We start from the raw sequence: 27465 nt of genomic DNA, 5'->3' as shown, positions 1-27465 counted from the left end.
TCTGGCCAAGGGGACGTTGTGGTCTAAACCACTGAGCCTCTTGGTCTTGCCAATCATACGGTCAGCAGTTCGAATCCGCTTGATGGGGTGAGCTCCTGTTGCTCTGTCCCAGCTTCTGCCAGCCTAGCAGTTCGAAAGCATACCAGCGCAAGTAGATAAATAGGTGACAGGAAGGTAAATGGCGTTCCCATGTGCTCTGGCACTCGTCACGGTGTCCCGTTGTACCAGAAGCAGTTTAGACATGCTGGCCACGTGACCGGGAAAACTGTCTGCGGACAAACGCTGACTCCCTTGGCCTGAAAGTAAAGATGAGCGCAGCACCCCATAATCAAATTTGACTGGACGAAGCAGTCTAGGGGTCCTTTACTTTTACCTTGATCCTCTAGACAATTGCTGGAACCAGGATATTCTTCCCCTTTCTGTTTTTCTTTATTGGAGGTGAGAGGATGACCTCCAGGCAATCCTCCTTTCTCTCATCAGTCTCTCTTCCATCAACTCTGCAGCCATATTGCAACTGACCATATCCAATTTTCAGTCAAGGAAACTCAAATCCCGTGACTAGAATTGTGTTAGTTAGGGTCCAACTAGATGTTAAATTCAAAGGGGGAACCACATCAGGACTGCAGCGCGGAGGGAGGCCCTTAACCCTTTTCCTGCCTGCAACAATGCATGGGCACCTGCAGATTTTTTGCTATGCGCAAAACATCAGCTTTGAGAGGGCATTTATTGCTCTGCCAAAGTGCTGTGGCGCCGATCTAATTTGGGCTCAGAGACAGATTTAGGCGAGCATGACTGGTTGGGTCACACTGGGCACAGTGCCTCGGGGGCACTGCAGGGGTGCCACGACTATGATGTAGAATGGAAGGGATGTCGCAGAAATTAGAGCCCTCAAGGTCTGCCACTGCTGGGCTTCCCCCCATGACAGCTTTTAACTTTAAAAAAATCCCCTTATGAGATACCATAATGGACCTCCTGCATCTTGTCTAGATGTGCCCTTAAAGAGTGTTATTATTTAGCAAGAGACTAAGTAGCTGTGTTACTGGTAGCTCAGTTGGTAGAGCATAGGACTCTTAATCTCAGGGTCACGCGTTTGAGCCCCACATTGGGCAAATGATTTTCCTGCATTGCAGGGGGTTTAGCTAGATGACCCTTCCAATTCTACAACTCTATGATTCAAAATTTCTCTCCTTTCAAAATATTCAAGGGATGGACCATCCCTCAATGCCAGAGTACCTGCCATGCATGCATTTGGTTTCAGATTGAATCACAGGCCTCTCCCCTTAAAAGGGTCAAGTAGTAGATTATACAGAAAACCCATGCGTGAGATCCTAGCAAGCTGATGCCAGTCAGAGTAAGTAATACTAGGCTAAATAAAGCATCTTCTGATATTCCCCACCCATCAAGTAAACAAACATAATCAGTAGATTTTTTTCATTTTTAAAAAGGTAACTATCACTCTGCAGTTCTCATCATTTCCAAAGCATGAGTTAGTAATAGTGACAAAGACTCATTAGGGATACATCAAGTGAAGATTCATATTAAGTCTGCAAAATTCCTCTTTCCCAACTCCACACAATATAAAATATACAGAAGGGGTGGGCAGGGAGGAACGCTAATATATTGTATTAAAGGATTGTGTGTGAAAGCGAAGAAAAATGGTGCAGTCTCATTTGCAACAGTAACTGCATTTTCAGTCAAGGAACCTTATAACATGTGAATAAAAGGGGAATGAGAAGGGCCCTTTCCAAGCCCCTCCTAAAAAAATTACAAACAATGGAAGAGGAATCACAATTGATACCCAAATCTGTATTCATCTATACTTCAGTGAATTTTACTTCCAGGTAAACATGCATTAGAATGCAACCTTGGGCAATTAACTACAGAATAATTTTGTGCAGAGCATTTAAGGTGCTGCAGTGATTGTAGAATATCGTAACATTCTGGAAAGCAGTCCTTCATTGTTTATAGGAATGAACAATCTTTTGGAAAATCCAAACAAACATTACATCACAAAAAGCATTAGGACCTTATTCAGGAGCATGCAACAGCCCTCAGTCAGCACCCTTCCTTTGCCCACATCCTTGCACCAACCTTGATCAGCCTTTTCCATGCCCCACATCTTAGCTTATAGTACCTGCAGTGCAGTATACAATTGGGACGGGAGAAGCTGCCGCCGCTGTCATTTCTTTGAAGCTTGCAGTCACCTGCCAATCTCACCCTGTTTCTTCCTCCCCCTCCTGCAATCAATTTCTCTACACCATCAGTACATTTCCCTCTAGCTCAACAAAATAAGTAATGCAAACTTGACTCCTTGTCTTATACCCTCTCAAAAACAGTTTAATTACAAGTTGGTGATAAAATGTATATATGGGGGAAAGAACTGAGAAAGTCTGTCAGGAGTTGTGGTCTGCTTGGACTAATGCATAGAGAGATACTTTTATAATTTGATTTACAGTAAGCCTGCCATGCAGCCTTTTCGCTGACTCTTCACAATGGATTTTTGGCAAACTCTGAATGGGTGTGCTGCTATTGTAAGCTAAAGGTTTCTGCACGCTCTTCACATGACATGGGGATAATCCAGCAATCTAACATACAGGGCACACATGCTTTTCTAATCCAAGAAAGGAGAACATTTGCTTGCCAAACATTAAACATCACTGGAAGAGCATGGGAAATCTGCCTCTCTCTGCTTTAACTATATCCAGTCAATCTGCTGCAATCTGGTGCTTTTTGTACAATTCCATCGGAAATGGAAATGGGAGCAGAAATTCCTGTACCTCGCATGCTTGTTTGAGGTCAAGAACAGAAATCACCAAAGAAATATGAGCAGCATTCGCGACAGGTTTTTTTTTAGTCCACAAATGTTACATAAATGCTTTTTTTCTACATTGTTTCTGATGCTTCCCTTCCACTGAAATGCACTGACATGGTTAATCATGTAATTAATTACATTGGTTTTGGCCACAGCAGATACAGTAGTGAGATGAGTAACGTAGGTTTCAGCAGAAGCCAAAGTGTAACACTACAGAAACAGGGTGATTGCAGTAAACACACGATAGGACAGAAATCTCTGCCTCCTTACATCCCTAGTCTGGAGGAACCTATCAAGAGACTGTGAGTGTAGGACGCATGGATAGATCATGGCTATTTTCCACGCATTTTGCTGGACTGGTCTAAGCCTGCCAGGCAGCAGGGTCACATGGGCCACTTGCACATGAAGGAGATAGGTGAAGGCATGAATTGACAGAGTAACATTTCAAATAAAGTTTGGCCCTAGTGGGATGGGTGTGTTCCATGGCTCCACTTCAGACAGCAAACTGTCTAGGTCTGGCACTGACAGCTGAAGTACTAGAGATGGAAGCCAGGAGGGAAACCACCTGCTGAATGATCTCCCTGCCTGTCATGCTTTTTCTCTCAATAAAGCATAAAGAAAGGAAACCCTGGAGTTCATGACAGGAGCTCCCCAAGAGTGTAAAGGAAACTTGCTACTGTATGGCGGCAATTCCTAAAAGATACAAGTGCCTCTCCAGGATCTAATGGGCAAACTCCCAAATACAGTGGTACCTCTGGTTACGAACTTAATTCGTTCCAGAGGTCCGTTCTTAACCTGAAACCGTTCTTAACCTGAGGTACCACTTTAGCTAATGGGGCTGCCCGCCGCCGCCACCGCACAATTTCTGTTCTCATCCTGAGGTAAAGTTCTTAACCCGAGGTACTACTTCTGGCTTAGCAGAGTCTATAACCCGAAGCGTCTGTAACCCGAGGTACCACTGTAAAAGGGAATCAAGTTCTGCAGAAAAAATATTCCATTAATAATAAGATTCTATAGGAAACATGTTTTACTCAATTAACAGACTGACTAATTAGTCAAAGCTGCAAATGCTATATAACTCAAATTAGTTGAAATTTGAGGGGGTGGTGTGAGAAAGAGAAGATATTTTGACTTTTCACCTCACATTTGAAAGTATCTAAGGCCAAAAAAACCACCAACCTGAGACATATTCAAGAAATACAGGAGCCCCCAGGAAAAGTAGAAATGCATTTATAAATTTTATTCCTTATTTGCCAAACAGGTGTGTTTTTTAACCCAACCAAGTATATCATACTCAAAGTCCAATGTCAAAATGTGCTGTGAATTTGTCTTTATTAAAAAACATTTTTATTTTATTTTACTGTGAAGAATGCAGAGTTAAAATGGCCTCTGGCTGAATGGCAGTCCTTGGGTGTAGAGATTTTTTTAAATTAAAAAAAAAACCCCTGTGCTGTCCTGCTCATCTCCTCCCAGACATAGGTTGCCTTCGGGCAATGCAGAAAATTCACTTTGCCACAGCCTTAGAAGTCATCCCCAAACATGACTGTATCAAAATTGAAAAAGGTCAGCAGTTCTGAGAAAGGAGGAATCAAAATCTTATGGTTAATCAATAAAATGCAAATGCTTATATCATTTTTTTAAACCAAATGCTCCCATACCATAAATCAAGGAAAGAAAGGGTTAAAGGCACAAGCATGTCACAAAACTAGAAGGTAGCGCCCTGCTCACATCCCCCATGACCAAGCAGAGTAGAATATAGAATTGAGAAGCTTAACACACCAGTACTAGTGTATATGTGAGGAGAGAAAGTTTTTTGCAAAGTACTGGGATGGCTCGAGATATCCATCATTTGACACGCCCCCCAGGTCCAAATATACAAGCAGGATGAATGCTCAACTTGACCTGAGACTTCAACACTTGTATGGAAATAGAAGAGCAACAGAAGCAGCTGTCTACATGGTAGCACCTCCAACTTGGTACACCTTCCCTGGCAGAGCACAAAGTTGGCAACCCCACACAGAACGGCTGGCTTCCTACTGGTTGCTACAGTTGCTGTGGGCCTGAGTTGTAATCTGCATGGCACTGAGGGTAGGAATAATCTTTGCCTCTGTGAATGTCAAATAACTGCCTTGTCGCCTGTGGAGAGATGAGGGGCATTGTAGGGGGGCAGCAATGTGTAGCAGCTGCAAATGGTGCTCAGCAGGAAATGTTGAGGAACAGTGGTATCACCTAAGTGCTGTTCCATTTTCCGTGCTCCAGCCTAGCTCCACATTCTCCCCTTAGTAGTCATGGACACAATACTCACTCACCCAATATAGAGCCCACTCTGCTGCTCTGCACACACACACACACACACACAAAAGAATCATGAGTGTTTGGCCAACAGTGACAACAGGTAATTCGGAGCACCTGATATTCACCAAAGCAGCTCTCTTCCCTCTTGCCTTCACTGTTACATGGTGGGAGCTTACCTGCAGAAGAGCACTTGCAGTGGTTCTGGTAAGAGAACTACTATTCATTTGTCATGATTACGACCTTTTGGGGTTTCTTTCAAATGCTTGAACACTCCACCACCATGTCCTTTGAAAGGGGTTGGGGTGGGGAGGCTGGGCATTCGAATTGGTACACTCAAAGGGTCTCAATTCACTTTCAGGGAAGCAGCCTTGCACTCAGCTCTTTCTACAGCAAACTCCCGGCAGAACCACGCGCTGGCATATGGATTATAGGCTGAGAGAGATTGTGGCTTCCCTGCCAGAGAGATCATAGCAAGCTGAGACTTGAATCAGGGGCACACCCAAACCACAGCTCATGCACTTCACCTCTACGCAGCACTAACCCTCCACCATTCTACCCGCCGTCTTCCACAAGCTGCTTTTCTCACATGTACTCAACACCAAAGTCTAGAAATACTGCTTATATCCTTCTGTGTAAGAAAAGAGAAACACCTGAGTGGATGAATTACTGTACCTAATCTCCCCACCACCACCACCACCACTGTATTCAAAAATAAGGAGCAGGAAAGCTAGCAAGTCAATCAAAACAGGGCAGGAGGGAGAGGGAAAGGAAAGTTGCAAAAGGGGGAAAGGCAGAACTAATCTGGTGTGCTCTCTCTGAAGAATCTCTTCTTCGCTATACATGATTAATTACTTCTGAGACATGCCTGCTGCTCCCCCTCTGGCTTTAAAAACAACCGCAACAGCAGCAGTTGAGAACAAGAAACCTCCAAAGGATTTTGGCCAGGGCCTACTGAGCCATTTCCCCAGAGGAGTCGTCTGATCCTAGAATTCCTCTCTCTCACTCCCTCACTCCTTTTTCATAGTCCCAATTAATCAATTTCTCCAAAACCATTTTCTGATCCTTGTCTACCCTTAACATATTCCTCCTTTATGTGTGTCTAACTGCTTTTCTGTCATTCTCATTCTCTGGGAAACATTCTCAGCAAAACCTTACTGGGAATGTCTCCAGACTAGCACAGCTTAAAACAAAAAGACTGACACAAGGAATAGGAAGAAAGCCTCTCTGATTGATCTGATTTACATTCCAAGTTGGTATTTCATGGTTACCTCCCGTTTCGCCTTTCCCTATCGTTTTGCCCTTTTAGCTGCCCAACTGCAAAGCCCCTGCCAGTCAGGAGGCAGATGATAAGAATAATGGGAGCTGCTTGGAGGTATTAGCACTTCCAAGAACAAGTCAGTGATAAGTGTGAAGTATGAAATGTTATAAACAATGGGGTAAATACAGTAGGGCATTTTCCACAAGCACTTGCCCTGTTGAAGACATTTGATCAGCTGCCTGCTACCACTGTGCTCCCTTCCCCTCTGACCTGCTCCAGGCTGCTTATTTCAAAATAAAAGGAAAAGAAAAGAGCAAAAGATTGGCAAAACAGAACATTTGTGCTCTGGGATGGGTACTTGCCTTCTCCCCATATGAACCACAACCCCCAGATTCCCAGCTTTCACTTAGGGGGGGGGGAGAGAATATGTTTCTAGTTCTTGATGGTAGGGTGTCCCTGAGCAGAGATGGTTTTAGAATAACTGCAGTGGCTTTGGCTGCACTGGGCGCTGTGCTGCAGGGGACACCACAACAGTGTTGTGGAATGGAGCACAAGAAGCAGGGGGCACCAAATTTTAGCGTCACACAGTGTGCTACTGAAATTTGAGAGCTCAAAGTCTGCCAATGCCCTGAGGAGTAAAAGGTGATTGCTATGAGTAACCCATGACTATCACTGCAAAAAAGAAGTGGTAGCTATGAACTGACTACTCCTGGGGACAGCTCTCACTCTCTTTTCCTTCCTGAGACTGCATATACAATAAATTTTTGATGACTTTCCCCAAAGAATCCTGGGAAGATCTCTCCTCCTCCACGAGGGGAGACTTTGCGGGCGGGACACGCTCCGCACGGCAAGCAGGGGGGCGTGTATCGGCCCCCTGCTGTAGCCAATCCCTGCTGCCGCACCAAGCCTCTGGCTGGCCAATAGGGCCGGCTGGGGGGCGGGCTTTGCGGACGTTTAAATCGGCGTGGCAGCAGGGGAATCTTCCTTCTCCTTCGGCATCCCGACGGATCTCCCGCCCACCCTCCCTTTAGGTCTTCCATTTGTGTGTGTGCTTTGACCTTGCTATGGACTTCGGTTGGTTGCCTTAGTTGCCCAAGGGGCCTGGTAGGAGTTTTTTTTTATCCATTTGGCTAATTGGTACCGGCCTCTTGGTTTTTTCGCCTACCTCGTAGCAATTCATCACAACTTTCTTTCGGTATTTGGCGGTTAGGCATTGGAAAATGGAGCGTCTGGTGTGTTTGAAGACTGGTTGTGGCCATCATCCAACCCTCCTCTTATAGGGGTATCCCCTTAAGGGATCTGGCGGTCGTGGATCCTGTCCGATGCCCTGCTGAGGCTAGGGCCATGGCACGACCCCCGGTGACACCAGGGTGAGCTTTCAGTTGTATTTGCATCAACAGGCTCCTCCCTCAGGGTGTTAACCTGATATGACCCCCCGCAGAGCGGGGTGGGGTCATGCTTGCTAGGGTGTCCAATGCCTAAGCCAATACCTCTCTCTTGCTCTAACCAAAAGTTGTGACCTTATTTTACCCATTAACTCAAATCCATGTGTCACTGTGTCTTCATTTCTCGCAGGGGGCAAGTCCTCAAACCGCAACTGCAGTTTGCTTAAAATGCCAGGAACTGTAGCCCTGTGAAGCTGTAAACTACAGCTCCCAGGATTCTTTGAGGAAGTGATGTGTCTGGTGTGTGTGCAGCCTCAGACTCCCCACATCTCTCACCCAAATGGGAGGTGAAGACTCTTTTTTTTATGTAGACAAATCGTAATGAAAATCATTTGCACTTTATACATAGGAAATAGCAATAAACTTTGACAGAAAGGAATCAAAAACCCTTCTTAGAGAAAGTTTAAGAGCAATCAACAGCAATACCAATTAAGGAAAAAAATCAAGAGTTTTATCTAGAGAAACAGCTCAAATGACTTTACTCCCAGTAAACTCTGAAAGCTACCATACTTTTGGTCCAAATCGTAGTTTTCAAGGTGAGATATAGCGAAGTCTATGACCGAGTGTACTTGCCCCAGATGTGCAGCATGAATACAGATGCAATAAAGAGGAGACTCATAACGAGAACTGGAACAGGACCAACTTTGAGGCCAAGGGAATCCTCTGTATAAAATCTCCATATCCCTCCAGTGCCTGCAGAAGTTGTACGGCCTGCACTCCTTGTTCCACAGCTAGCACTTTTCCTCTGCCTGACGGTGGATCCTGGGGCCCGCGAGGCGACGGCTTTGCTGGGCGAGCGGCCGGAGGCGCCCACGTTGCTGGCGCTGGGATTGGGGCCAGGCATGGCGAAGGGCGGCTCCGTCGGCTTTGGAGGTGAAGACTCTTGAGAGGAAAAGTTGAAAAGCAGAGTCTGGGAGTAGGAGCTGCTCATTTCCTGTCACAATCAAGGCCTGTAATAATCCTTTTTCACAATCTCCTGTCCCTCTCAGTTGCATAAAGCTCACTTTCAGCTTTTCCCAGACCATTAGGCCTCTGGAGAAGCTGGTGACATTAACCATTTCTCTACAGTCAGCGCCAGCAAGCGTCATTCCCTCCCTCCCTCCTACTCTGTAGCTAGGACACATGAGACAAAGGGAGAGGTGTTCCCATGGCTGGCCCAACCATTAGACAGCCAGGCACCTCCACTGGGCAGGTGGTTTTGAATATCATGAAAGGCCAGCAAACTTAGTTACTGGTACTATATTTGTCTGTGTATAAGACTATATTTTTTCATTAGAAACACTAGGCAAAAATTGTGGGTCATTTTAAACACAGATAACAGAGGGGGGACAGGTGATTGATGGCAGCAGCCAGCAGGAGATTGGCAGCGGTGACTGGCCGTGCAGCAAGGCCTGCTGATGATTGGCTGCGGCTGCAGAAATTGGACGGGCTATTTACAGCAGCGGTGAGGCATGGGGTTCAATCTGCTGTGGTTGTGTTGAGTGTGCAGGTGAGCTTTTGGCGGCGATTGTGTGTGAAGACGATGATTGGTGGCCGTACTTCAACAACTTTGGGCGATTCCCCCCCCCCCCAAATATTTTGTTGTGGTCCAAAAAAATAGGGGTTGTCTTATCCATGGGGGCATGTTATACATGGAAAAACATGGTATTTGATTTATTAGGCTATTGTTGCGTTTTAACTCCTAGAGAGAGGCTATTGCAGGATTTTCTGCCTCAGGTACCAAAATAACTTGTTCTGCTCAGGGTACTGTGCATCTTGACAATGAGGTGCACTATTTGCTGTTCTGGCTCAGGCAGCAAAATACCTTGGACTCTTGGGTGTTCCGGCTAAAATAATTCTTGAAAACATCCCTTAATCTTTTTCCACTGATCTAGCAGGATGCATACAGAATATCTATACTCTCACCCACAAATAGATGGTTGGAAAGAACTGAGCTACGAAAGGCTGGAAAGAGGAAAGGGGAGCTGGGTTTCAAAATTAATCACCCCACTCCTTCTGATCTCTATGGAAATATATTTACATGCAGTACTTCTGAGTCTTACTTGCCCATATGCACTTAAAAGGGCTAGCTTTCAGGATGTGTACCCTTCAAAACATGAAAAAAATTCCTTCAGTAGCACCTTAAAGACCAACTAAGTTTTTATTTTGGTATGAGCTTTCGTGTGCATGCACACTTCTTCAGATACAGTGAAATGGAAGTTTCCAGGCACTTATGTAGAGAAGGGGTGGGGAGGGGTGGGGATGGGGAGGGGGGATCACTCAGAAGGGTGGTGGAAATGGGTGATTGACTGACTGATAGCTGTTGATGACCGCAAACGACTGCAAATGGTTTTGCATGAAAAAGCAAGGGTTGAGATGGCTGAAGATCGCTTATCATGTATAATGAGATAAGAACCCGATATCTCTGTTCAAACCAGGTCCCTCCATGGTTTTGAGCTTGGTGATAAGTTGCAATTCAGCAACTTCTCTTTCCAGTCTATTTCTGAAATTCTTTTGTAGTAAGACAGCTACTTTGAGATCTTGTATAGAATGTCCTGGGAGATTGAAGTGTTCTCCTACTGGTTTTTCTGTCTTCTGGTTCCTGATGTCAGATTTATGTCCATTTATCCTTTGGCGTAGGGTTTGGCCTGTTTGTCCAATATAGAGAGCTGAAGGGCACTGTTGGCATTTGATGGCATACACAATGTTAGAGGATGAGCAATTAAATAGTCCTGAGATGGTATGTTGGATGTTGTTGGGGCCAGTAATGGTGTTGTCTGGGTGTATGTGGCAGCAAAGTTGGCATCTGGGTTTATTGCAGGCTCTGGTACCAGTGTCCATGTTAAGTCTGGTGGTTGTGTTATTGTGGGTGAGGAGTTGTTTAAGATTGGGTGGCTGTCTGTAGGCAATGAAAGGTCTTCCTCCCAGAGCTTGAGAAAGGGAGCGGTCATTGTCCAGGAGAGGCTGTAGATCTCTGATGATGCGTTGTACTGTTTTAGCTTGGGAGCTGTATGTGATGACTAGTGGTGTTCTGTTATTTTCTTTTTTGGGTCTGTCTTGCAGCAGGTTCTCTCTAGGTATCTGTCTGGCTCTGTTGATCTGTTGTTTAACTTCATCAGGTGGATATTTTAGTTCTAAAAAGGTTTGCTGTAGATCTCTTAGGTGAGATTCTCTGTCTGTAGAGTTGGAACAGATGCGGTTGTAACGTAAGGCCTGGCTGTATACGATGGATTGTTTGGTATGTTTGGGATGGTAGCTAGAAGCATGTAGATATGTTTGTCGGTCAGTTGGTTTTCTGTATAAGGTGGTGTCTATACGTCCATCCTGTATTTTTATAGTAGTGTCCAAAAAATGTATTTCTTGCATAGATTGGTTCATTGTTAGGTTGATGGTGGGGTGAAAGTCATTGAATGTCTGGTGGAAGGTTTCCAGGGTCTGTTGTCCATGTGTCCAGATAATAAAAATATCGTCAATGTATCGCAGGTACAGGAGAGGTTTGAGTGGGTAGGAGTTAAGGAAACGTTGTTCTAAATCTGCCATGAAGATGTTGGCATACTGTGGGGCCATGCGGGTGCCCATGGCTGTGCCGCTGATCTGGAGGAACAGGTCATCACCAAATTTGAAGTGGTTGTGGGTAAGGACAAAGTGGCAGAGTTTGGTAGCAAAGTCCGCTGTGGTTTTATCTGAAATGGTGTTCCTTATGGCTTGTAAACCATCATTGTGTGGGATGTTGGTATATAGAGATTCCACATCCATAGTGGCTAGTATAGTATTGTTAGGAAGATTGTTCAAATATTGTATTTTCCTCAGAAAATCTGTGGTGTCACGTACGTAGCTGGGAGCACTGATAGCATATGGTTTCAGAACAGAGTCCATATAGCCGGAAACACCCACTGTAATGGTGCCAATACCTGAGATGATGGGGCGTCCTGGGTTTCCTGGTTTGTGTATTTTGGGTAGAAGATAGAAAGTTCCTGGCCGAGGTTCCGCTGGTGTGTTTGTGAGGATCTGTTCTTGGATGTGTAGGGGTAGCTCCTTAATAATCTTGTTCAGTTCTTTTTTGTATGCTTGTGTGGGGTCTGAGTCCAATTTCATGTAAAAGGCAGTATTGGAAAGTTGTCTGTGGGCCTCTTGGATGTAATCAGTTTTGTTCATGATGACGACAGCTCCACCCTTGTCTGCCTCTTTAATTATAATGTCTGGGTTGTTCCTGAGATTTTCTATGGCTCTCCTTTCAGCATGGTTTAGATTTTGTTGTAAGCGATGGTGTTTTCTGGTCACATCCGTTTGGATTCTGTGGCGGAAGCATTCGATGTACAGATCTAGTGTGGTATTGCGTCCATCAGGAGGGGTCCATGTGGAGTCCCTTTTTGTGTAACTTTTTGTGTAGGAGAACACTTCAATCTCCCAGGACATTCTATACAAGATCTCAAAGTAGCTGTCTTACTACAAAAGAATTTCAGAAATAGACTGGAAAGAGAAGTTGCTGAATTGCAACTTATCACCAAGCTCAAAACCATGGAGGGACCTGGTTTGAACAGAGATATCGGGTTCTTATCTCATTATACATGATAAGCGATCTTCAGCCATCTCAACCCTTGCTTTTTCATGCAAAACCATTTGCAGTCGTTTGCGGTCATCAACAGCTATCAGTCAGTCAATCACCCATTTCCACCACCCTTCTGAGTGATCCCCCCTCCCCATCCCCACCCCTCCCCACCCCTTCTCTACATAAGTGCCTGGAAACTTCCATTTCACTGTATCTGAAGAAGTGTGCATGCACACGAAAGCTCATACCAAAATAAAAACTTAGTTGGTCTTTAAGGTGCTACTGAAGGAATTTTTTTATTTTACTTCGATCCAGACCAACACGGCTACCTACCTGTAGCTTCAAAACATGGTCCAGGACAGGATACTTTGCAATTTCGTTATTATTATACTATTTAAATAGATCTGCTTGTTTCTGTAAAACTATTTAAAGTCAATGACTAATTAACATTTTGATTAAAAGACACCTCTGTTAAAAATTCAACACCCTGTCTCTTTCTATTAAAATGTAAAAATGCTCACATTAATAAATTCATTTACCACTAATCTTTTACCAATCAATTCAGTGCTTCAAGCCTTTCACTGCTACTTCCTCAGTACAGTACAGCAGAGCTTACACTCATATAATAACTGAAAAATCAGGATGATGTCAAAATTAACATTTCATTATTTTTTTCCAGCAAAAAACATTATACGTTTACAGAGAACTCATCTTTATCTACAGCATATAGTGGAGAAAGAGTATTAACCCCCCCCCATTTTTTAAAAATTGTGTTAACACAATTAAAAGTGCAGTTTCTTGTCCCAATCTCAGTTTTATTTTTGCCTATAGAAGCTGGAGGATCTTTTACAGCAACTTAAAAAACACGTATATAGGAAATGCAGATGCTTGAATGGAGAGTTTGGAAGGGGAATATTTTCTAATTCTTACCTGCAAGAGAATTCATATATTTTCCAGGCATATGATGAACTCTTCTAATTTACTAACTAGAGATAAGAAGTCACCCCAGGTTGTTTGAATATTTACATACTTTAATTGAAATTCTGAGCATATTACTATTTGCTAATCACGTGTGATATCTGTACCTACTGCGCTCACTAGCTGGGGGTGGTAGAAAAAGCTGGATCTGACTATACCTGTGCCATTCTGATGTCACATGGAGCTATTTCCAGCCCAGTTACCATGGAAACCGCAAGGCCTCCACACCAGTTAGCAGTTCAATATATAATTTACTCAATTTTTTTCCACCTAAGCAACTGAGGCTCATACACAGCAACTACACATGCACACTCACACAAACCTATCCTTTATATATGTAATTGTTTGATAAGAACAAATCAATAGTAAATCTAGTCCTTTGAAGAAATATTAGGAACAGAACCTCAAAGTAAGGGGCACTAAAATCTTCTAGGGTGTGCGATGCATAAAATCTCACCATTTTAAGAAACAGAGAGGCAGTACTAGGTACTAAACAGAAATTCCAACATAGATCATAGGAGCAGACAGAAACATAAAACATAGCATTCCAGAATCCCCTCTCACCACGGTGTTAATAGGAGGTTGTGTGCACCACATTCATATAAAGCACTCCCCCCCCAAAGGAACCCTGGGAACTGTTGTTTCCTCCCTCAAAGAACTACCATTCCCAGAACCCTTAACAAGCTACAGTTTCCAGTATTATTGGGAGGGTGCTTAAAGAAAGCCCTAGTAGAAGTGAAGTCCACATAACCCTGTAGCTATACATTGTCACAGTATTAAAATGACTGGAGTTCATTATTTTAAAAGTTGTACAGAGATGGAGATGGCGGCCCAAAAAATGGTACTACGTGGCAGTCTCCTGCTCAAAGCAAGTGCTTCATTTTGTTATGTGGTACAGATTGCCTTGCTGCAACCGAGGAGCTTAATGCCCATGGTCAAATGGTGAAGAGGAAGCTAGGGTAGGGGAATGAACTATTTTGCTGATATAGTTTATCCACCCCTTTGTTTTCTTGTCATGGCATATAAGAGTCCTTAACAGCAGCTTGATAGGCAGAAACTCTTATCCGTGCACCATTGCCTCACCAATCTGAGGAAACCTGGATCAGTTGACTATGCAATTTTAAGTACACCTAAGACAACGAAATCCCAAAGTGGTTTTTTTGTGCTTTTAAGAGTTGTGCAGAGGTGAAAATTCACTAGATGTGATTCTCCCCACCATCAGGTCCAGTCGTGTCCGACTCTGGGGTTGCGGCGCTCATCTCGCTCTATAGGCCGAGGGAGCCGGCGTTTGTCCGCAGACAGCTTCCGGGTCATGTGGCCAGCATGACAAAGCTGCTTCTGGCGAAGCAGAGCAGCGCACGGAAACGCTGTTTACCTTCCCGCCGCAGTGGGAGCTATTTATCTACTTGCACTTTGATGTGCTTTCGAACTGCTAGGTGAGCAGGAGCTGGGACCGAGCAACGGGAGCTCACCCCATTGCAGGGATTCGAACCACCGACCTTCTGATCAGCAAGCCCTAGACTCTGTGGTTTAACCCACAAAGTTGCATGGTGAATTTTCTTTCTTCAATGTAACAGTTAAAAGTCACAGGAGCTTCTCAAAGTCTGGACCTAACAACCCAAGTTTATTGGTCTTGCTTAGATATGGAGAAAGTTGATTTAGTTAAAGGTGAACCTATCTAATTTGCACTTTCCAAACCAAAACATAGCTATCCTTCAAAAGTTGCACATACTTGCAGTGTAGTTCATATGCTAGGATAAGGGGGCACAAAAATGCATGTATTTGTGAAAAATGCATGTTCGGTGAAAGATTCCTTCATTGCAGAGGGTTGGACTAGATGACCCTCGTGGTCTCTTCCAACTCTACCAAGTCTGTGATTCTGTGATGTTGGGGGAAAGTGCATACAAAAGGTGTGTATTGGGAGAAATTTGCAGTAAAATGCTAGTGAATTTTCATGAGGACTTCAAAAAAATCACAAACGTATGGGAAAGTGTGGAGAATTGAGGACTGGAAAAATGAAAAACAGAGAGATATCAAAATTGTCAGATATGCCCATTCCTAGTCTTACACAGTATGCTGTTATTTACCAGAATGTGTTTCAATCCTTTAAAAAGCCAACCACTAGGTCTGCCTACGAGAGCTTTCATCACCATGAATCCAGGAAGATGTCTCTGTGCTGTATAAAGTACTCTATAGTTTTTATGCCTTGTTGCTAACTCTCCCAGTTATCAAAGGACAGCATTGCTACTCTGCTTTCTTCAACCCTATCTCAGGGAGGCATGTTATGACACATGAGATTCTCAAAGATATCTCACAGAGCTTTCATGAATGCAAAAAGAAGGGTAAAATGTGAGCACTTGGGCTGCAGTTCTACATATATACATGGTTATGTATATATTTCAAGTACAGGGCTGCTGCTTTAACAATAATACAAAGCACTGAAATAATAAAAGGCCCCTGAAATGTCATCTTCAAGGTAGCAAATACGATTGTTTGCGGCTGAAATCTTTCCTAAATTTCAGGGTGTTTTTTTACCTTAGAAAAAAGAATGCTTATTATCATTTAAGACTGTGCACAAACCAAGTGAAGTGTGGAAAATATCTGTATAGTACAGAGATGAAGTGGTGACAGGCATTTTAATTAAGTTTTTCAGATGTTTTATCTGTATTCAGATAACAATAACTTGAGCTAAAATTCAATTACATTGCTAAAACCAAGCATGTGTGCACATGTGCATGTGTTCATGCATGCAAGCATATGCACACCACGGTTGAGAAAGGAACCTTTATAAGCCCACCTGAAGAACTCTGCTTTGAGGTTGATTTTTTAATGAAATCCTTCCAAATAAAGAGACACGAGGAGCAAAAGGGTGTTTTGCATAATTAAACACCTTCTGGAATTTCTCAAGGATTGTACCTAAACATAGTTGAATACAGGCATTGGCAGAGGCTAAGGGCTAAGGCAGCATGCAGAGTCCAAGATCTATGAAGCCATACCAGCCCATCTCTGAAAATTCAGAAGTGGGTGATAGTCTTTTCTCTAGAAACCCTTGCCTATTGTGATGTATTCTGTGGTGCAGCAATAAAACAGCTAGCACATTTGTAAAGCTAAGCAGGGTCTGGGGTGGTTTAAATTTGGATGGGTGACCACGTGTTGAGATTCCAGTATTCCCGGGGGGTTGGACCAGATGACCCACTCTGCAATTCTATGATTCTAAAAACAAAAACCAATCTAATAAGATGTGCAGCCTAATCTTATGCATATTTACTATGAAGTTTAATGGGATTTATTTGGGAGCAAATGGGCATAGGACTGCAGCTTGAGACCACAATACTCTGCAGTTTAAAAACAAAACCTACTGAATACAGTGGGATTTACTTCCAAATAAACATGTATAGAGAATAGACTGTGTAAGATATTTTAACATGGGCTTTAATGCTTAAATATTCCCCTGGTGCACCGTTATCCTAATGGGGTTATAATTGTGATTGTGTGAACCATCCCAAGGTCCCCAACATACATGAAAGTCATAATAATAAAATAAACTTGGACACATTTATTGGTAGATAGTTAATTCCATTTTCTCCCCTTTTAGGCTTGCTTCTTCATGCTAGCCTACTAACAGAATACTCTCTGGGGAGAAGAAAAAGGGAGGGAATATAAAAAACTGGAAAAAATACTTTCTCCCATCACTACTCCTACAATGCTGACACAATAGGGAGGAGGCCATATTGCATCACCATCTTCCAGATATTACTTGGGTTCCAAGCTTACTACTCAGTAGCTGGCTAGTACATCATTTGGTTAAGTTTTTAGCCCAGGGATGGGAAAACTGTGTCCCTCCAGATGATGTTGGACTACAACTCCCATCATCTATGACCATTGGCCAACTGGGTTGGAAATGACAGAAGCTGGACTCCAAAAACATCTGGAAGGCCACAAGTTTCCCATTTCTAGTCTAACTTTTTATTTTCAACCATCTTTCTAGCCCTCGTTGATTTTTTTTTAATAAAAAAGAAACACAGAACATGCAACAGCAAGTGTATGAGTTGAGGTTGAAAAACAATTCCGAGGATGGCACTAGATCCAACAACCAGCAATTTAGTTAGAATTATGAGTGACCCAAAAGCTGTGCACCGGCTCCCTCGGCCAGTAAAGCGAGATGAGCGCTGCAACCCCAGAGTCATCCACAACTGGACCTAATGGCCAGGGGTCCCTTTACCTTTACCTTATGAAGACTGTTGTGGGAGCAGGCCTAAATTTGAGTTACCCTTAGCAGGGATTATTATTATTATTATTATTATTATTATTATTATTATTTATACCCCACACTCTGGGCGGCTTACAACAAAAAAATGAAATAAAATAATCTATTAAAAATTAAAAGCCTCCCTAAACAGGGCTGCCTTCAGATGTCTTCTAAAAATCTGGTAGCTGTTTTTTCCTTTGACATCTGATGGGAGGGCGTTCCACAGGGCGGGCGCCACCACCGAGAAGGCCCTCTGCCTGGTTCCCTGCAACTTGGCTTCTCGCAACGAGGGAACCGCCAGAAGGCCCTCGGTACTGGGCCTCAGTATGGGGAAGGGGAAAGCTGCCATTCCTGACCTTGCTGCTTAGAACTAACGCAAGTTGACCATCTAGGAGGCCCAAAGTTTCCCATATCTGCTGTAGAGCCTGTTCTGAATGTTACAGTTCATCTTTGGGACATTTCTTAAGGGAACAAAGATTATACTTGAGTAAGTGCCAAATTATTCCTTCCTCTTCCTCCTTATGTAATGACAATCTTTTCCCAAGTACTGTATCTGAAATTGGAACAGAGCTTCTAAGTCAACAGGTGTGGCTTCCTGGCAGACATGAACACCAGAATTGCTCTAAAAGCAAGTGAAGGAAGACATGCTTCAGGCATAAGGGAGTGTAAAGATGTTCCATACCTCTTGTCTTACAATTGGAGCAGGCTTCTTTGAACTTACAGTAACTACATATCATCCAAAACTAGGCTCTTTTTCTTCTTGTCCCTTCCTTTTTCTTTTGCATCTACAGTAGTTAATCTTCCTTTCACTCCATCCCTCTTTTCCTGCCTGGGATGGTATGAAATGGAAGCTAGATACACAAAAATCACACCTTCTAAAATACAAAGGGGGGGGAGCAGTTAGATGTTACATAAAGGAGGTATGCTAATTTAACACATTATTCATAATTTACATAGCTTTTGAAGACCCTGGAAAGGCAACACTGGTGCTCTGTTGGTAATATCATTCAAAGGTCAACCTAGGCACAAGTACAAGAAAAAGTAGCTAGTTATGCAGGAAACCTATACAGCACTTACTTTTAAATACAAAGAGATTAGGTTATTTTTAGTTTGTGACTGCATACTTCAGAAAGAATTAGTGTTGAGTAAAATAAAACTTAAAATTACTTTTTAGTATTCACTTATTCTTTAATCAAATAAAAATCTTAGCATGTTATTTGTAGCTGCAGTAGCTGCTTTCAGAAGAAAGATTCTAACAGATCCTCCCTACCTCTTCTTTACAGACAAGGCATAACACTCCTTTGCATGTGTTACTACTGCTTCTCTCCAGAGTGTATGAAAGTTCATGTTTTGTAAGAGACAGAATTTCCAGCACAAAGGAACATTTTGGTAAATGCTATACTGTACTTTTGTGTCAAATTAATGTCAGTTTGTTTCTGTTTGTGTACACACCAAGGGGCATTGAATGGGGTTAGACTAGATGACCCTTTGGTCCCTTCCAACTCTCTGATTCTATGAGGGAAGGGGGATGCATTTACCCTAAGCAAAGGTGTTCACATGTAGGCTGGAGAGGAGTCTAAAGGATTCCAGTTGGTGTGAAGCTGATTTGAGAAGTAACATCAAACAGGTGTAATTTATAATGAAGTACAGGATACATAAGGATTTTGGATAATGTCATGTGAACATGGATGAAAAACCCAACACTGGAAATGTAGTGAGCGCACAGTAAAGGGGAGCATAAGCACAGCCTTACTTTAGGTCTGATTCACGAATGCACAATAATGGACAAACGAAGTATCGTTGCTTTATCACTAATCACTTTCCTATCACTCAATGAATGACAACTGAATATGTGAATTGACTCATTTCCAAGTTTCACATCTGAGGTGATAGGGAAGCTCCACCTATAAGGTTTGTGTGTGAATGAGCCATCAGAGAAAGAACAGCATAGAATTTCCATATCATCCCATATGACCTCAAATACAAAACTTCTAACTGAGTCAGTCACATATTCTGTTGCCAGTCATCAATCCCAGAATAATCTAGTAATCAAAAAGTAACTGATTTATGTGCATGTATGAACTGGCTGATGTCAGGGCTGACTGACATTTTACACAGCAGAGTTTGCTGCTAATCCGTAAGGAAGCATGCAGGAAACTCATCTGCCTCTTGAAGTGTGTATCTGCCCACAAAAGGACAGGTACTATGAAAGAGCTGCTAATGAAATAGTGTCGACAGACATAACATGACACTACACTGCACACACCAATCCCTCCCCACTGCCAAATGTTGCAGATGCAATCATACCACATCTGCAATAATGATTTATGGGGGAAACAAACCTTCATGTCTCAGGTTATAACTCTGGAACTAATTGCTAATACCACATGGCCCAGTTATACAGGATTTCTTCTAAGGTACTGTCCTGTCAATTCCTCCTTATCATTTGCCAACAGCCCCTGTAAGAAACATGATACTGAAATGGACAGCTGGACAGGCCACAAAATAGACCCCCATGCAGAATAGCACGCAGTGTAAAAATATTAGGGGTGATGAGAGAGGAAAGAGAATGTCATGTTATTTTATAATTTTTGCAGCAATTCAGGATCTTGCACTGGCAAAGTTTTGAAGTAAGGGGCTAGTGCTAAATAAGAATCTAGTCAGCACAAGGATTCACACTTGCCCAGTGGGACTTTTGCCCCACTTCCCTAAATTTATTCTGCAGGTTCCCCCCACCCTCCAAAACAGATTTGGGGAGGCAAATAAAAATGGATGCTGTGCTCCTTCCCCACCCCATCCTCCTAATGTGCTACCCAGAGCCAAGCCAGGGTTGGACTTAAAGTTTTGCCCAAACTCAGCTTTTTGGTTTAATAAGGCAAACCACAAGTCAGGTTCAGACCCAAGATTAAGCCAGGCTTAGCTTTGGGCTTGGCTTTGGGTAGCAGGAGGACAGGGCAGGACGGGGGGATTCAAAGCAGCCACAATCTTTGGTATTGTTCAGTTTACTGCTGTGTGCAAACTGGGCCTCTATATATCCCAGGAAGGACAATCAACCTGTGATAAAACAACTTTGGAAGGATCTGGTCCACACACTCATACTCCTGGCTGAAGTCCCAACATGATATGGAGGCTGCAGTGCTCAAGTGTTCCTGCACAATAAATGACTTCTTGCTTGTCAATCAAGAAATGTGTGACAGCTGCCATCCTAAACTCACTCAGATGAGAGTAAATCTCATTTACTGAAACTAAGTAAACATGTATAGGTTTGTGCTGCATAGTTCTGCCCCTTTTCAAAAGCACTGAACTGTAATATCATCATCACCTTAGCATTTGATTGTGGCTTACAATCCTACTTATTAATCCTCACAGCAAACATTCAAGATGGATTTCAGTTTTTCAGGTAATCAGGGTTTGTTTGTTCAAGTGCATCTTTTTCAAGGCCACTTTGTAAGATCATGGCTGAGCTGGAATCTGAAGTGGCATCTACCAAGTTCAACATTCGACCACCATCAACTAGGAAGCTGTGATGTCATCTCATGCCAAATGATAAGCCGCCTCTATATCTCTGCCTCAGGATCTCTGGGTCACCTCTTATTGCAGCTTACTGGTATGAGTATGAGCGAATTCTATCCCATTACAGAGAGCAGGGAATTGGTAGAAGTGAACCCTCCCCCACCGAAGACCTCATCATCCCTTCTGGATATGACAGAGAAGAATTTTCAAAAGAGCTATATTGTGCATTTCCCTTTTTATTTTATTTTTTAAAAGTGAGATGAATGAAGATGTTTGCCTATGGAGGTCTCTGACTTGCCACGTCTTGGTTGCACAACCAAAGAAAAAACAACATTTAACTGATTAATCAAAGTGGGAGGACATCAGGGGTGATAGAAATTTGCCAACATTCAGACTTCAGAGATCTACTAATTGCCATTATACTTCAGTGTTGAGTGGCACTCATTGGACCACTGCCTTTTTATAAATATCCACAAAAACCAAGAAGATAATAGCATCACAATCTAGTTTTGATGCATTCATATATGAGACTATTTATTTTGCTCATGACATGACTCTCAGGAGACAAGCAAATCACTGGAAAACTGGGAGTCTCCTGAAAGTATTGCAATGGCTGGAAACAACAATTAATCAGCATGGTGGTAATGTTAGAAATTTCAGAGGCAAAAGTCTAGGTTTTAAAATAAGTACTTCTACCTTCAATAGGCTTATACCTTCCAATAAAGATCGGAAGATTAAATCATAACAGTTATGGTTTTTAAATATCTAGTTGTGGGAATAGAAAGCCTACTATCCAAATTTACATAGTAAACCAAAGGCTGTGATTTCTGTTCATTTACATGTTCCAAAGTTCCCCAAACTATTCAGAATTCTGTGTCCAAACGCACGCACGCGCACACACTACATTACACATACACAAATATATATGAAAATAGTGCTGTGCAATTATTTCACTCGTTTTCCTGTTCAAAACCTTCCAACTGCTTGTAGTAAAACAGCATTTGACTTAAATAACTTTCTTCCAGATAGAAGATGGTGTATGCTCACACACACACACACACACACACACACACACACACACACACTGTTCCAGCACAGCACTAGATCACCCAAATATTGCTGCTCCCAGATGGCTGGATTGCCTCCAAGCCCCAAGGGCATTACTGACTGCTAAGGCCTCCAGCAGCTGTCCTCTTATAGCATAGTAATGGCTCTCATATTATCAAACAGTATTTTTTATTAGCATAAACTCCCCACCAGTTACTGAGCAACTGAATTCCTCGTGGCTTTGATATACAGGAATATTTCATCCAGTCCCAGAATCTGCAAAAGCATTATCCACTAGGGTTGCCAGATAGTGTTTAATTTCCAAGCAAAGGATCTGCTGGTTTCTCTTTAAGGTTTCCAGACTCAAAAGAAAGAAGGGCAATTATAGGCACAGAAGTCCTGTCCACTATTGAGTCTGGCGACCCTATTATCCACCCAACAAACCTCCACCTTACAGAAAGAACTAAGGAGCAACAACACGCCATGACTGCCCCCTCTGTATGATTAAAGGATCTATTTATTTATGTTTATTTACCTGTTTGTTTAGGGAATTTTTAAATCCCCACTTTTCTACTCTGAACAATGTGCTCAAGGTGGCTCATAGCAAATTAAAAATACTTACTTTTTTAAAGAAAAGCTCAAAACAATAAAGAAGTTATAATCAACATACACCAAAGGAAGCAAAAATGCCACACTAAATCAAGTGGTAGGGGACCTGTAGTCCTCCAGATATTGCTTGAATCCAACTCTCATCAGCCCCTGTTAGCTTCCCCAATAATCCAACCACATACGGTATGGAGAGTCACAGGTTCCCCACCACTGCACTAAAGGGAAGCCAAAGGCTAACAAAAATTTAAAGTTCTTCAGTCAACTCAAGACCAAAGGAGTGAGGCTAAGCAGACCACCAGGGAGAGGAGTTCTACATCCTTGGCACCACTTCTGAGCACACTCTTCTGCACGTACACGAAATGGGGGACTAAATGATCCTCAGCGTTCCTTCTCACTCTACGATTCTGTGTACAAAAGAGAGAGGAAGATACACAAAATGGCTTATCCTACTAAGGGATTGCAGGACTGCATGAGATGAGAGAGTCCTTTAAGTATACAGGTCCCAACTTGTTTAGGGTTTTAAAGGTGAATTGTGCCTCGATTCAACACTTTGAATTAGGATGGCCAGTTGTGCAGTGTCAAAAAGGAGGGTTTGCATCACCAGATAAAGAGGACAAAATAAGACAGCAATTTGCACATGATTTATATTTATAGACACAAGAAATAATTACCAAAATTTAAATAAAAATATATGTAATATATTTTACCACACTGGGGAAGTGAATAGAGTTGCTGCAAACTGCCAAGTGGAAATGTTCTTTCTTGTGCTCTCAGGTCCTGCTTGCAGGTTTTGCACAGGCATCTGGTTGGCCATGGTGAGAACAGGCTGCTGAACGAGATGGACCACTGGCCTGATCCAGCAGGCTCTTCTTGTGTTCTTAAGGCATCAGGTGACTTGGTGCATCTGCTCCACCTGCTGACCAGGTGCTGCTAAGTGTGGATGGGCAGCTTCAAGGTTCCTGCTCTCCTTTTTCATGCTTCCTTACCTTTAAAGCAGACTCAGACTGGAAAGCCCTCAAACAGAATACACCTTCAAAGAGAGGACTGTCTTCTGACGGTCCTTCAAAACAGACTGACAGCCAATGAAGGCAATATAAAAATGGAGAAATATCCTTGGGAAAAAAATATAGCTCCACTCAGCACTTTAGCAGCTGAATTTCATACCAGCTGAAGTCGCCAAAATCTCTTCAAAGGAAGTTCCATATGGAGTACATTACACTAATCTGATCTTCATGTAACCAAGGCATATGAGGTAAGGCCAATGTCAACTACAGAGTGAGCCTTCTCAGTAGTCATGTCCTGTTTATGGAATCTCCTCCCTCCCCAGGGAGGTCAATCTGCCAGCATCATTATTATCCTTTTGATGACAGACAAAGTCATTTCTATTCTCCCAGCTCTCCTAAGTTTATATAGTTTTAGCTTCTGCCGTGGCTTTTATTTTTATTGTATCTTCTTCTTTTCTTCTGTTGTACAGTGGTACCTTGGGTTAAGAACTTATTTGTTCTGGAGGTCCGTTCTTAACCTGAAACTGTTCTTAACCTGAGGTACTACATTAGCTAATGGGGCCTCCCGCTGCGGCCATGCAATTTCTGTTCTCATCCTGAAGCAAAGTTCTTAACCCGAGGTACTGTTTCTGGGTTAGCGGAGTCTGTAACCTAAAGCGTCTGTAACCTGAAGTGTCTGTAACCCGAGGTACCATTGTATTTGTATTTAAATCATCCTGGAAACATGACTGAATAGGAGCATATGTGCTTTAAAAATAAGTGTGTGCCTAACTATGCCCAGGTCTGCTTCCTCCAGAAATCTGCACAGTCAAAGTATATCAGCCTAAGCTCCAGGCCACTGCCTCAGCCTAGGGAACCAGAAGTAAAGCTGGGTGCAGAAGCAGAACCAAGCTGCAAACTTCTTCTTTTTTTTAAATTGAGGGTTTTGAAAAAGTTAGACAAAGATCAACAAACTAGGTGAACAGTTTTAACGAGTGAGATGTAAGGGGGCAGGTCGTGGCAGTAGTGCATAAAGGGAAACAATTAAGACAATAGTCTATGGCAGTGTGGCTAACCTTCGGTCTTCCAGATGTTGCTGGGCCACAACTCACCCCATAGACCAACAACATCTGGAGGGTTACAGGTTAGCTTCTCTGGTCATCTTTCCCCAATGCAAATCTGGTTTTTAAGGCAGAGAACAATCCCATGCACAACAACATGGATTTTTGTGTGTGGGAGGAATCAGCTATGGAAGGCACCAGGAACAAAGACAGCTGCACAGATTGATAGCGTTCCTGCTTGATTTTTTGTTTAGCAATGGGGGAGGGGGATTCATGCTCAATAAACATTACTTGCAAAAACATTCGTGCTGCAGCTAGCTGGAACAGACTGAGCAACGCTACCAATCTGTGCAGCTTTCTTTGTTCCCGGTTTGCAAATCCATCCAAAACAGGCTATATTACTGCCACTGGGTTGGCAGCCCTACTGTCCAAGAGTACTTATACATTGTTTGGATTAAGCTTCCCTTTGTTTTGCAGTCCCTTAATGATCTCAGAACGCCACAGTCTCTCTACAATGACATGGAAAGAGAAGTAAGTCAAGTCACTCCTGGGCAATCCCTCCCAGAGACTTCATGGGGATGTTAAACTGCATGGAGGACAAGAGTCCCACATGACACCGTAAGCCAATGGTCAAGATGGTAAACAGAAGTCCCCCAGCACCAGCTACTGACAGCTACTCTCTGGAAGGATCAGAGACACCATAAACTGATGCTCACAGCCAAGTGGTCCAGAAGCATACAACAATAGAAGGTCATGAAAGCTGCTGAGAGGTCCATCAAAACCTCTGTCCAGTTCCTGAAACAGATTAACTACTAGGTTGGTACCAGGACATCTCAGTCTCCAATCCAGGAAATAACTTGGATTAAGATGGATTTAGAAAATCTAGCATTTGGGAAAACTTAAGATGGGTTAGAACCACATCTTTAAGAACAGTGCCCCAACAGTGAATATTGGAAATGGGCTAGATTCCAATAAGGTTTTCTTAGCAGTTTAACTATTGCTCCACCTGTCCAAGAGGCATTTGTCATCCACTCAAGCCAGCCCACATCTGGCTGCCTAAATCAATGGACAAGATTTAAGCACACAGCTTGCCAGCCTCATCCTCCAAGAATTATGTCCACTTTTAAGGCTGTACAACTGAATGGTATCTCTAACAACCTGGCAGCCTGGCAAGCAGTTACCAGATGTCTAAACAAACAGTCCTGCTTTTTGTTGTTTTTGATGATGAGCAACAGAATCATCTTCTCCTTGTCCTCTACCTATGATTGCACCATTCGAAGGAATTCTTTCTAAATGCTCATATTTTTACTTTTTTAGAACCCAAATGCTCCAAAATGTGAAAATCCAGTGTGAAATCACTTTTTAAAAATTAGCAAACACCAACACAGATACCCCTCTGTTCAACAATTCCACATTATTTTATGAGCCCCTTCTTTTTCTTTTCTTTTGAAAATCATGTCCTTTGGAGGTGGCTGGACCTTAACCCTTTAGTTGAAGCTAAATAAAAAAATTCCTTCACTAGCACCTTAAAGACCAACTAAGTTTTTATTTTGTTATGAGCTTTCATGTGCATGCACAATATTCAGGCTGAATATCACCCCTGACATTTGTTTTTGGGCTGTTTTTGGTGTTCGTTTTCATTTTTCAAATCAAAACAAGCTACACTCCTACAGCAAAGCTACCTCCCTGCCGTTGCACAGAGACTCGATGCCGCTAGTGGAAGTATAGCACTAATGCAAAGGTGTGGGAGGGTGGGGAGGTTGTCATAAAGGACAGCTCTATGACTTGCATCTAATCCTGGTTTCTGACCCTGTAAAAGCAGCAGAGGATGACAGCAATATTCTGAAGGGAAGTTCCATCCACAGTTGACAAGAAAGGAACTGTGATGTGTGGCACTGTAAGGAGATCATTCGGGATTGACAGCAATGTTCTGCACGTTTCAGAGATGGAGTCTCTCTCTCATGCTGCCAAGCTGACAGTTTTGCCTGCCTGCAATTCCCTTTCCCGGATAAGAAAAAAAAGAATGAGACTATTTCTCTATTTCTCTCCATTTCTTTGCTCCTGGGCATTGGAAATCAGAACAAAATGAAAGACGTATTATGAGGGGGCTGGAAGAATTAAACGTCTAGAGAATTGTTGCGGTGGGGGGAAGAAAGGAGGGGATGGAAGAAAGAACAGGATGGTGCAGAGGCTTTAAAAACAATATGCAAATAAGGCACAGCAAAATCATTTGTTATTGACAAAAGCCCAAAAGACTGAGCCAAAGGGAGTAAAAACTGTTCCCTCCCATACTGGGTGAAAAGAATACCATGGTTTGGAGATAAAGAAAGAAGGGGGGAGGCTTCCCACCTTTCTGATTCCCACCCACTCTCAGAGCCCACATTTCCACATGCCCCTGACTTAATCCATCATTCGCAGCCCAATCCTAGGCATATTTACTCAGACATAAGTCCCATTGAGTCAAATAGGCCGCCCTTACCCCTAAGTAAGTTTGTATAGGATTGCAACCTTAGGCTGGGGACTTTCTTCTGAATAAACATGAACCAAATTGTAGCATTAGAGACGCACTGAAGAGAATGAGAGTACTGTAGTACAACTGCACAGTAGCAAAATATTAATTCCTATCCACAACCATTAATATGTGGTTGAAACATAGGCAACTCTGAAAACAACACCCCAAGAACAAA

At 42.8% G+C, this 27465-nt stretch overlaps 2 protein-coding genes across 2 annotated transcripts in view; both read right to left on the bottom strand.

The window, feature by feature from the left end:
• Positions 1-27465, bottom strand: part of TCF20 (transcription factor 20) — a 144086-nt gene that overhangs the window by 92949 nt on the left and 23672 nt on the right. The gene's annotated exons all lie outside the window — the stretch shown is intronic.
• Positions 8243-8756, bottom strand: LOC118091330 (protein transport protein Sec61 subunit beta-like). The gene has a single exon (XM_035128200.2). The coding sequence runs from the start codon at positions 8739-8741 to the stop codon at positions 8364-8366; it is 378 nt and encodes a 125-aa protein (XP_034984091.2). The 5' UTR covers positions 8742-8756; the 3' UTR covers positions 8243-8363.

This window comes from Zootoca vivipara, chromosome 10 (assembly GCF_963506605.1).
Source record: "Zootoca vivipara chromosome 10, rZooViv1.1, whole genome shotgun sequence".
Classification (NCBI taxonomy): domain Eukaryota; kingdom Metazoa; phylum Chordata; class Lepidosauria; order Squamata; family Lacertidae; genus Zootoca; species Zootoca vivipara.
This window is presented reverse-complemented; position numbering and strand designations above follow the sequence as displayed.

Bases quoted from the DNA above. Each gene is read 5' to 3' on its own strand.
- LOC118091330 (XM_035128200.2), bottom strand. From the start codon at position 8,741: ATGAGCAGCTCCTACTCCCAGACTCTGCTTTTCAACTTTTCCTCTCAA.